The 17,962-nt window shown below is 47.5% G+C and overlaps 1 protein-coding gene across 1 annotated transcript in view; it reads left to right on the forward strand.

Annotated features, from left to right (window-relative positions):
* The first annotated feature begins 1,011 nt into the window (after positions 1-1,011).
* The window catches only part of LOC125759680 (uncharacterized), a 23,135-nt gene continuing 6,184 nt past the window's right edge, over positions 1,012-17,962 (forward strand). The window contains exons 1-3 of the mRNA XM_049418726.1: positions 1,012-1,268; positions 6,954-7,129; positions 8,727-8,806. Of these exons, the coding sequence (XP_049274683.1) occupies positions 1,077-1,268; positions 6,954-7,129; positions 8,727-8,806 (448 nt within the window). The 5' untranslated portion in view covers positions 1,012-1,076. The remainder of the gene's footprint in view (positions 1,269-6,953; positions 7,130-8,726; positions 8,807-17,962) is intronic.

Here is a 17,962-nt window from a genome sequence, read left to right on the forward strand (position 1 = left end):
ACTCGCGCTTATACTCGGCACTTGTCACCTTCTATTCTACTCTTTTTAATCCTGCAGTTTTTGGCTCTGTTGCTCTACGGCTCTTGATCGAGAGCGTGCGCCTTCATCAAATCTTTGTTTTTGTGCTACCAGGCAAATAATTCATATTCGCATTTTGTGGTGCCATGCTTCAGCTGTAATCCTTGTGGAAGCATTAGCTCGGCTCTGGAAAGCGCTGCCGCTGGTCGCGAAGAAAATGATACCAGTGTGTGACTCGCACGTGGAATTCTGTGTTATGTACATGAGATACAACAAATCGAACGCATTTTGAATGTTCCGCATGACAAGGAAGCTATGGTACTGCACAGTGTAAGTTAGAGTTTGGTACTCTGCTCAGTCCGGACATGGCGTCCTAGGCAAAGCCATATGTCTTTGTTAATGAACGGTAACGAACCGATTGCATGTGATCGAAAGAATTGAACTTTATCTTAGAACCAGGCGCGTGGTCTCTTCGCCCAGAGGTGGGTGACATCCTTATTCCAGGTAGCCATCGCTTGCAGCCAACATCTAAAAAAAACGATTACATCAGTCATCAGCTGTAGCGCAACCTTCTGCATATGAACAATCGTGCTCCAAAAATATTATAATGGATAGAACCTATTCTTACACTTGCGTGTTTACATTAGCAACAGCAGAGTTTTGAGTGTCGATGACTAATGTGTATATAAAAGTAAAACGCGGCCCTCCTTTGACGTAATGTGGTGCGCAAACAACGCTGTGTATTTTTATCTGATTGAACGACATAAACGGAAGCAGCTGCGAGATCAGGCACGCCGTATTGTTTATTTCCTCGTCCAGACGGCGCTTCCACCACCCGCACATACGCTTAAGGAAAATTTTCCTCAGTTTTCGATAAGTTTATTCAAAGCCAACAGAAAAGAAATTGCATTCGAGAAGAACAAGAATACACCTCGAGGAACGTCTTTGTTTTTTTCACAGCTGTGGAAAATGAAGCATATACATTTTGGGGTATGACGCAAGGTTGCCCAAATATATGCAGTCTATTCCGTTATGTTTCACAGTTCTTTGTTCCGACCATGGAAAGACAACCAAGAACATATGGTACGACGAAAATGTGTTCCCTGAGTCTGAAGGTCTTCACTAATGGCGCAGCTTCAGTGGTCCTGACAATAACTTTTATTTATTATTCGACATGCTATGCTGCATACCTAGGAGATGGTCCCAACGAACTCGTTGAAGAAGGTCGTAGAAATCTTGATCTCATCAAGGTAAGCCTGCTAGGCATGACTTTGATTTTGTGGCTTTATTATAAACACACAGACTTTTCTAGGACATGTCGAAGCAGCGGAGGTTGTGGAACATTTATTAAGCCCAGTTGCTATCCTTCTTTCCCTTAAGTGTTACTTCCTTTTGGTCCGGTTGTTTGCACGCAATCGTTGCTGCCTTCAGTAAGCCATAAAACGGCCGCCGAGTGTGCTGTTTCCAGAACTGCAGATTGGCGCGCATTCACGCGCCTTGCGTTTACGCTATGACGGATATCAGGCGCTCATAGATACACGTACGACGTAGTTCCGCCTCGCATTCAGCCTTGTCATAACCTTCGTCCTAATTTGTGTTCGAAGCACAGTAACAGTCTGCGACCGAATGTATGAAACCTCAACCCCCATCACCTCCACAAGAACAAGCTAATATATTCACACTCTGCAAGCAAATCTGGCAGCCCAGCGGTTAAGACACTCGCGTGCGGAGCGTGGGGGCCTGGGTTCAAACCCAAGCACCGCCCAGAAAACTTTGTTTCATACCATTTGCTAAATGCGAAGTGTTGTTTAGGCAGGCCCTCCATCCAAAGAACTCCAGAACTTTAGGGTGGACAACTGGAATTGTCGGTTTCGCATGATTTGAGGTAAAAAGCGCGAAGACGACGACAGAACAGGAGAGAGAGACAAGCGTATGTGTGTGTGTGTCGCGCTCTCCTATTCTGTCGTCGTCTCCGCGCGTTTTACCTCGAACTCCAGAAGCTTGTAGGCTCGCAAAAGTGGGAGACCCTGCTGGCCTGCTCTTCTCCGGACGTACAAGTCCGTGTGACACCAAGAGCCCAAGAAGTCGCCTTATCACCGACTAAGGACCTTCTAGTGGGGTCGCAAGACCCATCCCACTACCGAAACCAAAGTATTGTAGCACTACTAAACTTAGCGATCCAAAGGCACATTGACCGATTTCATCTATTCTGGGTGATCTCGTGGCCGCCACCTTAACATGGCATATACCAAAATTGGCACAGGAGGATATGACAGTGGCGTATGGAATTTTTTTTTGTGGGGGGGGGGGGAGGGGGGGGGCAGCTGACATGTAATATATACTATATATATATATATTGTAACGAATGAGACAGAGACAGCACCCTTGCTGCAGGCCGGCTGTTCTATTCTCTGAACCTATTCTTCCTCTGCCTCGATCTCACTGCCCGCGCGCCCGAACATCGGAGTCTTTGTCATCACACTCGGCCATGACTGCGAGCGCGCGGAGCTGCCGGCGGTGTCTTTGGTGGGCGGCTTTGGCTGCATCGCAGTGGACGGTCCCGACCACGCTGTGACTTGGCTCGTGGACCTGCCGTAAGTGGGTCTGGTGGGCGACCCTGGCTGCATCGCAGTGGTCGATCTCGGCCACGCTGCGATGTCATCTGACCGGTAAAACATGCTTCTGGCTGCCGGGGGTGTTGCAGAGGTAACGGTGGACGCCGCATGCCCGGAAGAGGATGCCGGAACAGCATCCGAGGAGGCCCCGTGGGAGGCACTTGGGCTGGCTTCCTCTCAGTTACATCCGCATGATTGTCAGCATCGGAAAGACGGTCCGGACATTCGTTTCGAACATTCTGTGGCTTTGGGAAAACTGAAAAATGCTTTTCTTTAGCCAAATTCTCCACGTTCGCAACGGGGCGCTCACTCTCCTTCTTTTTATCGATGCCCAACGGCTCTGGAAATGGTATAGGTGGCTCTTCCGGTGCTGTGCTCCTAAGTTCCCCTGCTACATTTTCTGGCTCACTTAGCACAAGGTGGCCATCTGCGCACCAGGCCACTTTTTGCGCTTGATGTCGGGGATGTGGCTCTGACGAGCCTGAAGAGACGTTGCTGATGGCCATGCACTCGTCCGCCTTCTGAATCGGTAGCGTGTGAAGCACTAGAGGAGCCGGCACATCCATGTCCCGAAGGGAAGATGAGCTTGGGGGACGCGTTACCAACTGCGGTGGAGAGAATGTTGTCTCGACTTGTCGTGATGGTAAGCTGCACTGCGCAGTAGCAGCCTCGAGATGGTGCCCCTTCAGAGCTCCCTCCTCGGTAGCGGTGAGGTTGGACTGGGTGGTGGCAGCGAGGTGGTAGTCAGTTGGTCCAAAGGCAGCTATGAGCCTGGTGCTCCACTCGTCTCAGGATTGCTGCCGCACGCCTTCGTACCTGTGCCACGCCGCGGCACCGTTTCGAAGGCGGTCTATGGCCACGCACCACTTCTGCTGATCCGTCCAGCACTCGCGAGCTCCGATTGCGTTTACGGTCGCCACCTAGTCGACGGCGTCGTTCTGGAAAGCGTGGAACTCCGGTAATTCGTGAATAGTCGGCGATGGTGGGGCGGCAGCCGAAAATCCGGAGTATGCCGACGCCAAGCAGCGCAGTTGGTATGTGAGCTGCGTGAGGGCACACCGGAGATCTTTACGGCTCTGGACTGAGCTTGGTTCAAGGTCTTGTGAGGCAGCTGCAGCTAAAAGGGCATTCATTGTGCACAATGAAGGCATAGCGGCAGGATACAGCTCGGACCACCGCGCTATCCAGGCGTTAATCTCGCCGCGGAGTTGTGCGATGGAACGCAACAGCTCCGCGGCGCTGTCGGATGACGCGCAGAAAGAGCGAGGACTCACGTCCGCGAAGTATGCTGTGGTAGCAGTCATAGAGTTTCCTAAAATCACCTAGAGGGAGCTCTGGCGCTGAGATCGTTCAGCCACCATGGGAATGATGGGTAGTACACGGATTTGCCTAGTCTTCGTGCTTGTGGGCTTCGAACGCACTTGTGGCTTTGTTTATTGCTATGTTTTTGTTTTCTTTCGGATAAAAGAATGGATCGTTGTGAACTTCGTGACCAGATTTGAATCGGTGAGCCTAGAGAAGTTAAAATGGTGAAGTGAAACTGCTGATTTTTGCTGAACTTCGTTTTGCGACAAAGCGGATGCAGGCGACGCGGAGCCAAACGGAGCCGAAAGAACGAAGTTTAGACAAATCCGTGTACTACCCATGATTCCCATACTGGCTGAAGCGCGATGCATTGCAGCTCCCATAGACACTAGCGCCAGAGTTCCCTCTAGTAAGTATTGTAGGAAACTCTATGGTAGCAGTACTCCCGACGGCAACATCCACGTCCAAGGAATCCTGAACGGCGTCCCTTGGATGCTCACGCGCTGGAACAGTCCTGGGCACGGGGTGCATGTCACGGGAAGCGTATGCGACGTTCCCAGACGCCAGGAACCCGTGCGAATTCTCAGACGAAGGTGGTAGCATGGTTCCTGGCAGGTCGTACGCTGGAACCACCGAAGAGGCATCTTCAAGGTTCGATTCGCGTCGTAGGTGGCGCCATTGTAGCGAATGAGGCAGACACAGCACCATTGCTGCAGGTCGGCTGTTCTATTCTTTGAACCTTTTCTTCCTCTGCCTCGATCTCACTGCCCGCGCGACCGAACATCGGAGTCTTTGTCAGCACAATATATATATATATATATATATATATATATATATATATATATATATATATATATATATATATATAGAAAAGTCAGACTGACGTGTGTGCCAATTTGGGTTTCACTCGGGGACAGTATCTGCGCACGTGAACATTGCATATTCATGGATGACGCTTGCGTTGTGATTCCACTTTTCCGTCTTTTTGTTACTTCCCTTTACCAAGAACTAAGGCCCGTGTACTTAGATTTAGGTGCACCTTAAAGAACCCCAGGTGGTCGAAATTTCCGGAGCCCTCCACTACGGCGTCTCTCATAACCATATCGTGGTTTTGGGACGTTAAACCCCAGATATTATTATTAATATTGCCTTTACCAACAAGCGTATATATTTGTACCTACGAAATAAACACCCATGTTGTTAGCCAGCGCCAAGTCCTGTCAGTCTTTCTTGTCCCCTTTGCCCGCCCTGTTTCCTATTATGAAGCCAAGGCACCAAGCTCAAGTTCATACCCTTTTATCGTATAGAGAAGGTGATACGCCAATGTCTAATATCGGTCACCTGCGAGACGTCGGAAATCTCAACAGTAATATCTGGGGTTTTTACGTGCCAAAGCCATCGTATGATTATGAGGGACGCCGTAGTAAAGGGCTCAGGAAATTTCAACGATCTAATGTTTTTTAACGTGCACTGACATCGGTACACGTAGACGGGCCGCTAGCATTCCGCTTCCAGCGAAACGCGACCGCCGCGGCTGGGATTGAAAACCCGTGCCTTTCGGGTCAGCAATCGAGCTCCGTAACCACTGTACCACCGAGACGGACATAGGCGTGCACACAGGTGGGGCAGGGGGGGGGGGGGGCGGCCGCCCTGCCTAATCACCTAAGAGGGGCGACCGCCCTGCCTAATCACCCTTCTAGTCACCTAAGAGGGGGGGGCGAAATCTGCCCCATACATTGACTTAGTAGGGTAGGGGGGTGCTGCGATGAACCTTCGCCCCCCCTCCCCTCTGATGGGGAACCCAGCGCACGCCTATGGAGACGGAGACGTAAATTCTGTAGCTTCACACGGACACCCGTGCTATTTCTCACTCTCCCAATTTATTTCCTGTCGACAAAAAGACAGCCTGCAGCACCAACCTTGGAACACTTTCAAGAGACAGCACTTCCTAATTGCCGTTGTTTTCTGTATGTTACAATCCCGATGTAAGTGCTCGTATTGTTTGTTTAGCTCTAAGGTTTATAAGCGCTATACTATACATTCATACCTGCGCAATAGATCTAGCTGCCAGATCGGTTTTACAGCGTTGTTAAGGGAAAGATAAAGGCGTGCTTTTCAGAAGTGAACAAAATATTCAGGGTGCATATTCTTTAGTGGGTTAAAAAACAGAGAGAGAAAGGTTAAGTGAAAGGCAGGGAGGTTAACCAGAAGTTTTTCGGTTTGCTACCCTGCACTGGGGAAGGGGTAAGGGGGGATAGAAAGGTAAGGAAGGAAAAAAGAGTAAAAAAACAATAAAAAATAATGAATTAACCTCTATGGGGACACGCATCGCGAAGAAAGGAATACTTCTTAAACATTTTCGTGAGTAAAATGTACATTATATAAAGTTAATTTGGAGGTTTTATATTTAATTTGTACTTTCATGATGGAAGTTAGACACGGTGAATAAGAGTGGTAGTTACAGAGGTTATAAATCGCAGTAATTATTGACGCTGAAAAAATCGTTAGCAATGTCAGTAGTGCTCTTCAAAACTGTGGCACGTGAACTATAATTTATAACACGAAATTTACCAGTAGACAATGAGAGGATAGTTAGAAAAGCGCCAAGCCGACGACTTATATTTTAAAGGGCTCGCGCAAAAATAAATAATTGTTCAGAGTGAATTTTTTCCCGACAGCAGCGAAAACTTCCTCCGACTTTCACATAAACCCTGAACCTACATGGGCATGAGAAATGGCATTGTGATTGTGCTGTGCGAAGTGTGGCAGCTGGCGTTAGAACTAGAAATTAAAATATAGATGATGCATCTATGTTGTAAGTTACCCTCAGCTCCCACTCATCATATCGTGGTTTTGGGACGTTAAACCCCAGAAAAAAAAAAAAAAACCTCAGCTCCCACTGTCCCGTTTCTATTGTGCAACTTATGTCCTAGATGGCGTCTTTCCTCAAGAAAGTACTTATTGGTTTACTTATCTCATGAACGGCACTAAAAATAGTGTTTATGTTTTGCCTAGGTGCTGAATACAACGGATCCAATTTTTCTGTACATGTGGAAACGAAACAACACGGAGAAATGCGTTGGGTCAGACTGCTTGAACCAAACGAAGACATGTGACCACATGCGAGAAATATCACTCTCGAACACTTATTACGTATGCAGATGGTCAACGTTGACTGGACCAGACACATGGTAAAATATTTGGTTAGTTGTCTATGTCGGACAGTGATTCTTTATGTTTCATCCTGCATAATCAGTGAATGCGTGCCGTTATATTAGAGCTTTTTATCAGCAGCTTCACAATATGGCTCAACCATTTTCGTGGATGTACTCAATTAAATTAAGGGAAAGGGGGGGGGGGGAGAGCTTAGCTTTTGAATTCATTAAACTTATGGTGATATTCGGTCATTGAATACAAACCACACTCACATTGGGCGTCAGTACTTTCTGAAGCTGCGAAAGTGGTGGCTCATCCGACCAGTGTGACTGTGCCAGTTTTGGTCGCGATACACAATCACAGAAAAGTGCGATGGGCGTTGATGTCGCTAACTTGTGATGTACAGTGTGTCCAGACGAGTTTGCGCGAGGCTTACCCAACGAGCGCGACCGGGGAGTGACGCGACGCTCCTCCACCAACGTAGCGCACAAAGATAATACGGCCGGGCATAAAGGTATGTGTCAGCCGATGGCACATACCTTAAATCATTGATTTATTTAGTCATGTCACCCTCAGCGCCATACGGCATATTCCTGTCACCATCAGGGTAATACGTTACAAAGAATAGAAGCAATACGAAACAAACGCAGCATTTCAATAAAAATTTACAAATAACTGCTAATTACGCAACGTTACAATTATACAAATACGCATGTGAGCGGTGAACCTTCGTGGGCCGCATCTCTCTACGCTCTCCGGCGCCGGTTTTTTGTGCATGACGCCGCCAAATTACGTGAGTTATAAAAGCTTTGCGTTATAAAAATGGCTCAGGAATGAGCGTGAATTATTGTTTTATCCTCTTCAGTCCCGAGAAGGTAATTTTAAGTCAATTTATTTCAAACTTCTTTATTTTGCTCTTAAGCATACAAGAAAACGGGAAAATTTATTTCGGATGACCCACGAAAAAAACTGGTGAAATTTAATTATTTTTACTGATTAAGTTTAATTATTTAAAATTTATTTCATTAGGTTAAACAGCTGCTAACTGCAATTTACAACACAGATTATGCATAAAAGTTATTAGAACTTCATGGCCTTTCAGTAGCGCTGTCACTCATACTGGGTAAAAATAAACCACAGAAAGGTCTGCGAGGACGAAAAAGTTGACGTTTGCTGGGGAACGCCATTTTCAAACCCGCGGTGCGTCACAGATTCCCGACATGGAGCGCCATTTTGTTGAGCTTAAGTAAAGCAATGCATTCCACTCGAGCAATTCAAGTTGAAGGTAAAAAATCTCTGCTGCAGAATTAGCTGCGTAGCTCGAAGTAATGGCCCCAAATTGGGTCACGACGACTGAAGAGGTTGACGCTTCGGTCGGTGCTACGACATTGTTCAGGAACTGTAAAAAGTTGAGCAAGTTGGCAAAGATGCATCAGAGAAGAAATCATCGTTTGTGTTGCCTTGAACTCTTCTTGTGTGTCGGTGTTCACGCGCCTTACCTTCTTTTATGATGACTTCATGGTGTGTCCACGTATGCAACTCCTCAGGCCAAAATATAAAGGGATGAAGTAATGAGTGGAGCGCAGATGTGAGAGGGGCTGCAGGAAGCTCAATATGGTACTTCTGTTACAGGTATAACGAAAGCCGTGTTGGAAAATTTGAGGAGCACCAGGGACCACCTGTCGCAATGGACCTTCCCCGTTTTATCGAAGGTAAATGTATTTTTCTTCTCGAAGATTTCAAACAAGGTTAGGATTTTCTGACATTAATACCAAAATCATCCGTCCAAGACCACTGAGTTCGAAGTAAATGTAAATACGGTCATTGTGTTTAAGGCGTGGACAATAAGTCACAATAGTAAAGCTTGAATTTTCACTCGTAATTTCACACCTTACCATTCAAATGCTCCTTCCTTAAGTAGGAGGTCTCATATTTTCTGAGTAAAAATTGTGAATTAGAGAAAGAGAGAAATAAACTTCATTGTGCGACCAGGGGTGGCCGTCCAGACGAGTAACGTTGCGCATAGGACGGGACGAAGGACAAAACACGATGACACACACAGCGCAAAATATCAAGTTCACTGACAAAATAAGCGGACCCTTTTACACATTTTCACAACAACATTGCGCATTGATGCAGTGCAATATTACAAGATGCGTATGACAGCGGTGCAAAGTAATTACAAGAAAACATCACCGTACACGTGCCGTGTCACTCAGATATGCTGGTTCCTTCTTAGCTAAGGGGATGGAAGCTATGCGAATTGTTATGACTGGCAGTCGGTGGCAAGGCGCTGAACATGAGAATCGGCGGACGAGGCGTCCCCACACTGCTAGAACACCTGCATCCTTCCTGGAACGGCGAGTGACCAACAATGGGCAGAATCTCGGCCTCAAGGTCTGGGACGGCCAGGCCGGAGACAATGGGCCACCTGGACTTGGCTTGGTACGCTGCCGAAGCCACCTGACGGAACTGCAGGGGCAAGCACGAGGAACCTGTTGTCCTGCTTCCCCCACCTGCGTGCCGTCAACCGCAGGACCCTTGCTGCTTAAAGTGGGAAACGACCCCTCAGCGACAGTGAAATGGACTGTGCCATGGTGGGAGGTGTCGTGTGTGTGATTGGTGGTCATCAAGAAGGAGGAGCCAAACTGAGGGGTTAAAACGACGGTGCTGAGTGAGAAAGGAGGCTCTGAGCCCTCGGTAACAGGCTCATCCGATTCGCTCGTCGCTGAACTCTGTCCTTGTCACGATGTAAATTGAGTGTACGAAAAGTGCCAGTAAACTTGTTATTTTTTCCCATCTTGCTAGCATCAGTTCCTCAACCCGGAGACTCGACTACGCTACCAAACGGAGTCCGGGTACGACGCTGCCCTATCGTAGCAACAACCTGGTTGCCGAGAAGGGACGGATCCAAATACACCGGCACGACAGAATATTGTGTCCTTGCTTCTCGCTTAGACTATGCACTACTAGAACTTTAGCACACAACCGCACTTGTTGCAGTGAAGTGCCTGCCAACCTCCCGCCTTCTTTTCACGTGATTTGCGTGTTCGCGAAGCCGGTCGTTGAGACGACGACCGGTTTGTCCAACATGGAAACGGTTGCATTTTAAAGGTATTCGCTAGACAATGCCCTCGGTGTACACTTTGAATAATAGGTGACATGTTTCTTGATGCATCCTATACTTATTCTAGCATTTGGCTTGGTAATTTTACACACTTTTACAAGTTTTTAGGGTGCCGATAACACGACGCGAACATCGGCTCTGTAAGGCGATCTTTTTGAAGTTGTGAGACAACTTGTGGATGTAGGCAATGACGACATATTTCCTTTTTGTGTGTTTGATCACTCTCTTGGTTGACAGAGCGCACGGTGGATCCAACTGTTCTCACATTCGTAAGAAGCTTTTCCACAACGGACGCTACTAGGTGCTTGAGGTAACCTGCTGCTAATTTTTTAAAGAGAACCACGTTTGCTGGTTCTATGAACCTAGAGCAGATAAACCTATCCTCCCTTTCAGTTCGGTGCACTTGAAAGTGATAAAGAGAGCCATAGCCAATATTTGCCAAAGGAACGCCCCTGAAAAGCCTTGCCCTCACCTAATGAGTCAAAGTTTCGGGCAGAAAACCACCCGCCTTTGAGAATCAGGTTACCCTTAGCACCTGGTAGTAGTATAGTAAAGTGTTGGGAAAGGGAAGCGATTGTGAGGAGGAAAAAAAGAAGAGAAGAGGGTAAGCGTGTATGTGCCAAGCAGCCCCTAGCACACGGTGTTAGAATAGTTTAGGTGGAGCGACGGCGCATTGGAATGAGGAGAAATCGGGGACCTCTTTCCCTTTCTTGCCGAAAGGAGGCGCGCGCGGGACGGTGGCGCGGGACATTAGCAAGGGGCTGAGACAGGGATGTCCTCTGTCCCCGCTGTTATTCATGCTGTACATGGTGAGGATGGAAAAAGCGCTAGAAGGTAGCAACATTGGATTTAATTTGTCACACAAACAGGTCGGCACGATGGTTGAGCAGAAGCTTCCAGGTCTATTTTATGCTGATGATATTGTCTTATTTGCGGACAGTCAAGATGATATACAGCGACTGGCAGATATATGCGGAAGGGAATGTGAGGCTCTAGGACTAGGATTTAGTGCAGCAAAATGTGGATTGATGGTATTCAATGACCACGAAGACCATGCGGTCTTCATACAGGGCCAAAAAATACCGAGGGTAAGCGAGTACAAGTACCTCGGAGTATGGGTAAATGAGGGGGATAGATATATGGAGGTACAGGAGAAAGCAGCGGTAGCAAAGGGAAAGAGGAATGCTGCAATTATGAAGCACAGAGCTTTATGGGGATACAATAGGTACGAGGTGCTTCGAGGGCTGTGGAAGGGTGTGATGGTCCCGGGGCTTACATTTGGGAACTCAGTAGGTGTGCATGAAGTCAGAGGTGCAATCAGGAATGGATGTAAATCAAAGGACGGTGGGCCGCCTCGCCGTTGGGCGCTCACGGGAAGACGACAAATGAGGCTGTAAAGGGTGATATGGGATGGACAGGCTTTGAAGTGAGGGAAGCGCAGAGCAAAATGAGATTCGAAGAGAGGCTGAGGAAAATGAAGGAGAGTAGATGGGCAGAGAAGGTTTTCAGGTATTTGTATAGAAAAAGCGTTGACACGCAGTGGAGAAAGAGAACTAGAGCTCACCAGTAAATATACGGCTAGCAGTGCGGGCGATATGGCAACAAGGGAGCATTAAGCGGAAGGTCAGAGAGGCGGAGAGGACTTATTGGATGACAGCGATGGAAAAGAAGCCGGCTCTGAGTAACTACCGAAAGGAAAAAACGAAATAAGGAGGGAAAGGTTTTATGATAATTCAAGGGGAAGCGCTTTACTGTTTGAAGCAAGGTCGGGCTGCCTTAGAACGCGTAGTTATAAAGCGAGATTTAGTAACGAAGAAGAACAATGTACATGCTGCGGGGAACTAAGAAACGATGGAACATGTACTGATTGAATGTGGCGATATTCACCCAGGTATACGTGTGGGCACGAGTCTACATGAAGCCTTAGGTTTTAGGGACAACAATGGAAAGCTGAACACGTCGGCGATAGAAATAAGTAAGAGACGGTTAGAGTATTCTTCGAGTCTGGTGGCAGACATGTCACCGCCCCGTTTTAAAGGGGACGCTCATAGCATCCATCCATCCATCCATCCACCTGGCTATACCCAGCACAAACCTGACGCTTCTAACATTCGGTGTTTTAGCGTGTTTAGCAATATCGCAAGGCCCTGTGAGGATTGTGTGGTATTGTAATATCATATACATAAGTTAGATATAAAGACTTAGTAGTGTTTTATGCATGACGGTTCGGCATGCGGCGTGAAGCTCATAAACACCACCTTCGGCCTCGGCAACACCGTGGCCTAGGCGATCGTGCCCGCATTTGTCTACAAATGTAAATCTGCAGTTGCGTGACGCGTGTTGAATTCACCCTTCATTTGCCCTCGAAAGATTAATTAATGTATTTGCGGTCAGCATCATATAAAGAGCAGGTGTCATGTTAAGGGGCATTTCGCATATGAGATCAAGTGAGCCTTCAGAATCTTTTACTACGAACCGCTTATTTGCAAATTCCGTAAACATTTGCGAGAAGACGGATGCTTTGATGTAATGGAATAAAATAACTCTATTTAGGTCTTTCGGGGCGTGCACTAAATGGTGACGCGCCGCTCCCACGTCGGAAAATACAGGATTGAAAGAGAATGCAATGAAGTGGGCGACAGCTTGTGGCCGATGACTACGAAGCCGCTCTTTGACATATTCAAAATAAATAGACTGCAAGATATATACGTTATGGTGCGCCAAGAATTTTATCACAGTATTGGCACGATCTACGAATTTTACATATTTTTGCCTGAAAAAGCTGCTTTAGCTCGAATATTGTATGGTGCGGCTAAACTGTACGAAATAATGTTTCCTCACAAGAACGTTTCCTTTTAAATAGCGCTTCCCATGATTAGGTGACAAATCGCGCATCAAAATGTTTTTAACAAACAAAATTTGTTGTTTGTAAGTCGCGATTTTTCAGTGGAGTAGCAGTGGCCACATTTTCAAGCGGTCACTATCCTTCGGAGCAGCGAAAAAGCAAATTTTCTCCGTGCACGATTTGTAGCCCGAGATGCATCGCGGCAAAGAGCACTTCTATGCCCATCTGGACAATATAAGTTGTGTAAATAAGGACACGATGAACAAGGATAAGCTATTTCAAATAGGCTAGCATTTAGGCGGCAGGCGTTTCGACTGGCGAACGTATGTGCACGAATGGGGCCTCGTCTGGTTTGGCGTGTTAGTTTTAACGGGTCAGACAGTGACGTCACGGAATATGGTGTCACTCTCAATTCCTGTCATTCCCGAAAGAAGAAACTGGAAAGCAAATGGTTAGGACGCTGAAAAGGAAACGGGCACGACCATTTCACGTTTGTGCACCCAGAGCAGGGCACAAAGTTCTACTTCTGCTACTGCAACAAACATCATGTCTGTGACGAATAACGAGAGGCACAATCAGAATGGCACATGGTGAGTCATGATGGATTGGTCGGTAAACGGACGTTAACCTTCACTACCACGCGCCAGCCAGCACGTGTAAACGTTGCAAAGGCGGCTGAACAATTAACTAACACCGTGGGCGGCTGCTTGAATCCATGCGATATGGTGCATGCACAACGACAACCCATGAAAGGAATTTCTAACCTACCATTGTCAAATGTGTTGCTTTCTTCTTACAAGCATCATATAGAGAGACGTCAACCCCCCTCACCCCCGCTTTCTTTTTCAGAGAATACCTTTTTCTTTTTGACTAACCCAGTTCGGGTCCGCCACGGTGGACCAGTGGCTAAGGTGTTCGGCTGCTGACCCGAAGGTCGTGGGCACGGTGTTCCGTTGTCGCGGGTTCGATTCCGGCCGCGGCGGTCGCATTTCGGTAGAGGCGAAATGGTAGAGGCCTGTGCGATGTCAGTGCACGTTAAAGAACACCAGATGGTCGAAATTTCCGGAGCCCTCCACTACGGCGTCTCTCATAATCATATCGTGGTTTTGGGACGTAAAACACCAGATGTTATTATTAACCCAGTTTGTCGCGGCGGCCTCAACCAATTTGCCACGGTGGCCTTATTTGTGCACGAGCTAAAATATTTTTGAAATTCGTGTTCACCTGTAAACTCATTATCGCTGTTCGCAGAAGCTATATTTCCTATGTATTTCCATCTGTTGGCTACCGCCACTGAATTTCTTGATGTTGTGCATTTACTTTCAAATCAGATTGATATGTGCGGTTACCCTGATAAAAAAGAGAAGAAAACTATTTGTTGGAAGGAAAGGAAAGCCAAAAATCACAGCATATCCACGGGGTGAATGATGATGAGTGGGGCGAAGCTACGGAGGGAATCATCTGTAAACCGTGAAACTCTTCCGTGAAATGCGCCCAGTACATATTATAAAGAGTGTGAAAACATCGTGTATATATTAAACATCAAACTTTTATTGTACTGTTGGTTTACGTGGTCCCTTCATTATCACTTGTGATCGGTGAAATGCAAGGAAGAAGTCCGCTCCCGAGCGAAAGAGCGCCAAGAGCGACCGCATTCCCCGCTCGCCCTGTGCGAATTAAAGGCAAGGCTAGAGGGAAGACAGGGAAGCGCGTTCCACGACGCGAGGTCGGTAGCATGCCCAACGAAAGCCAACGGAACGCGATCGTGCAAGTGCTCCTGCCGGCCTTCGCATCGCCTCATGGTTCCATTTAGCGTCCCAAAACCAAACATATTGCTCAAGGTGTGCCTTGCGTTTTCGTAGAAATAATTTCTTTATCATGTACATTAAGACGAAAAGTTGAAAGCTCACTAGAGTGTATCGCCCGCAAAGTATGTCTTTTTAGTGTGATTTAACTCTCGTACGGCAGGGTCCTCGCGCCGTTGCCGTCCACCTCGCCCGTTGACGATCGGGCGAGGTTGGCTACATACAAGTACTACTAATACACTTTAAGAAAAACATCTGGCGTTCTTTCGTTCTGCTTTTACAAAACATCTGGCGTCTTTCGTTGGTTTATTTCATCAATCAACGGCGTTTTGAACAAAATTTTTATTGTTTAATCACGCACAGGAGAAATCTCACCAGGCACTACCTTGGAGGTAAACAATGGCTGCTAATGGCAATGAGAGACAGAAGAAGTCGGCTTTTAGCTAACACTTACACTTCTACTTCTACTAACGTTTCCTACTGGAACATGCCAATGGCTGCTAATGGGGAATGAGAGACAGAAGAATTCGGCTTTTAGTTAACGCGCACGCTGCGAATTTTTTATTGTTCAACAACGCACAGGAGAATCTCCCACCGGCACCACCTTGGAGGTCAAAGCGTAAGACTTGTTACTCACTACTACGAGCACGACGAGGGACGAACGGGTGCCGCCTTAAGGAGCTTCACCCCTAAAAACGAACGGCCAGCAGTTGAAGAGTTGTCGCAAATGCAGCTTTGTAAGCGACGCGGCCCCCGTTGAAGCGGCTGACTGGAGCCTCGATACACCCAGCGCAGCCTGTCGGAAAAAAACGCGAAGCGCATCCCCATGTTCGGCGAGGAGGCTGCGTGGCGGAGGCGGAACGTCGGTACACCTAACCTATTCTAACATCGTGGCTCTTGTCAGAAAGATGCAAGGAAGGCAGCTTACGCATGCAGTCGGGACCAAAGGGTGAGGGAAATCATCGAGGCTGAGGAAAATAAACGGTCTGGGGACGCATGCGTAAGCATGCCTTCCTTGCATCTTTTGACAATGAGCTTTTGTTTTTGGCGGGACATGGGAAGGGGGGCGGTGTTGGCACACGTGTGTGACTTATCGGCACTTTTCTTCTTTTCACCTTTCGGTTTTACTTCCTGGTTTTTTCTTTTTTCTTTTCTTACTTTTCCTGTGTGTATATACATGCGTCCCAATCCAAGAAACTTTAAATCAATTCAATTCAATCAATTTTATTTCATCTCAAGGATGAGGGCAGGCTCGGGAGAAAAGTGACGTTGGAAGAATGCGCTGTGTCCTTGTCCTCTCACTCGTCTGTTGCCTGTTTTTTGCGGGAAACTACGTATAAGGGGAAGATATGGAAATGGCAGAGCGTGTTCTGATTGAATGTGGACATATCCATCCAGGTGTACGTTTGGCACGAGCCTACATGTAGCCTTGGGTTTTAGAGATGACTATGGAAAGCTGAACCACACCCGCGATTGAAATAAGTAAGGGGCAGTTAGAGTACTGGTCGCAGAAAATTAGAGAGAAAGGACAAAAAAAAAACATGGTTGATCCCTCCGTCATAGGAATCGGAATAACGCGAAAGTAAAACGTGCCCTTACAGAAGTAACTGAATGTTTACTGTACATTGATATAAGAGAGTTTGCACGATGTATATTGATGTCTGGCAGCTATAGCACCGTTGAACATGGATGCACCCACTTTAATGCTTGGTTGTAGATCTCCGTGCCGACGACTAACGCCTGTAACCGGCAATACAAAAGAACCGGGCTGCAAGGGACGCTCATCAGCGTACCTGCCATACGCTGTCCGCGTTCCACAGGAACGCGGGAAATCACCTGGTTCGCTCACTGACCTCCATTAAAAGGCTGGACGGCGCATCCCCGCTCTGGGAAGCGGGCGCTTGTGAAGCCACCGGAAGGTCCCATGTTTGTCCCGGAAGCTGGCGTCTTCTCTCCGTCTCATTCGCGCAATTCAAATATTCTCGGGTGGCAGCTGTTGCTATGATCGTTTTTTTTTTATTTTTTCAAACTCTGCGATTACGCCTCACTTTAGACGCCGACGAACGCTACACGAAAGATGAAGAGACGCCGTGCCGACACCGTCCGAATATGGCGGAGTGCTGCAACGTACAAAATGCGTAAAAAGTAATGCAACTTTGAGGTACTTACGCGTGAAATGTCTTCCCTGGCGACTTTTCCGGTCGATTCGTACAGTTTTACTGAGCTACAGGCAGGTATTTCTTTAAAAAAAGAAGAGAAAAGCTCTCTTCCGGGACAAAAACGGCGGCTTCCGGTGGCTTCGCGCCCGCGTGCTCGATGCTCCATCCAGCTCTCCTAGTGGAGATCAGGGGTTCGCTACAGGAGCGTGCATCGGCAGGCCTGTTATACGCAGCCGGGTCTAGCGCGTGCACGGACCGATATAAAAGGAGCGCGTCGGGAGTGCGCTGTGAACTCACTGGCCTTCGCTCGCCCTCTCGTCTCGCTCTGGGCCCTTGTGATGTTAAGGGCGTCTCTACGCTTTGTTCTTAAACCTCCTGTAAATATGTAAATAAACAGGTTTTCTTCTTGTACGTGTGTGAAGCGTCGCAAAAGTCCTTCTTCGCCGGAACCTGGGTGGCAGCCTCAGCCCCTCTTGGTCACATCAACTGGTTGGCAGCGGCGGGATCGGTTCGTGTTCTTTCCTGGTACCGATGCTGGTGAGTGCTCGCTTTCCGTAGAGATTCTACCAGATGTTGGATAGATGGTGATGTTTATCCAAAGGGGTAGATTAGTTGCTGCTTTGTGAAGGATTGGGTTTTTTAGAGGTACCTTCACGGCAGTTTGAGCAACGGAAGTCTGCACGGGTTGAGCATTGATTTGAACAAATTGAGAAAACCGGATTTAGTGCTTTTGTTCGAGGGAGCTGGGGATTGAGGTGGCGACTATACATAGAAAGCCACATTTAATACAGCCGTTAAGGATTCTGGCGCGGATGAAGAGGAGCTTTCCGAGTGCTGGGAGCTAATTGAGGAGAGGATAAAAAGGGCACAAGAAGCGAAGAGCGAGAGACCGTGCAGGCGGTAAAGAAGGAACGACTGCAAGTCAAGAAAGA

The sequence above is a fragment of the Rhipicephalus sanguineus genome, chromosome 8 (genome assembly GCF_013339695.2).
Source record: "Rhipicephalus sanguineus isolate Rsan-2018 chromosome 8, BIME_Rsan_1.4, whole genome shotgun sequence".
In the NCBI taxonomy this organism is placed as follows: Eukaryota; Metazoa; Arthropoda; class Arachnida; order Ixodida; family Ixodidae; genus Rhipicephalus; species Rhipicephalus sanguineus.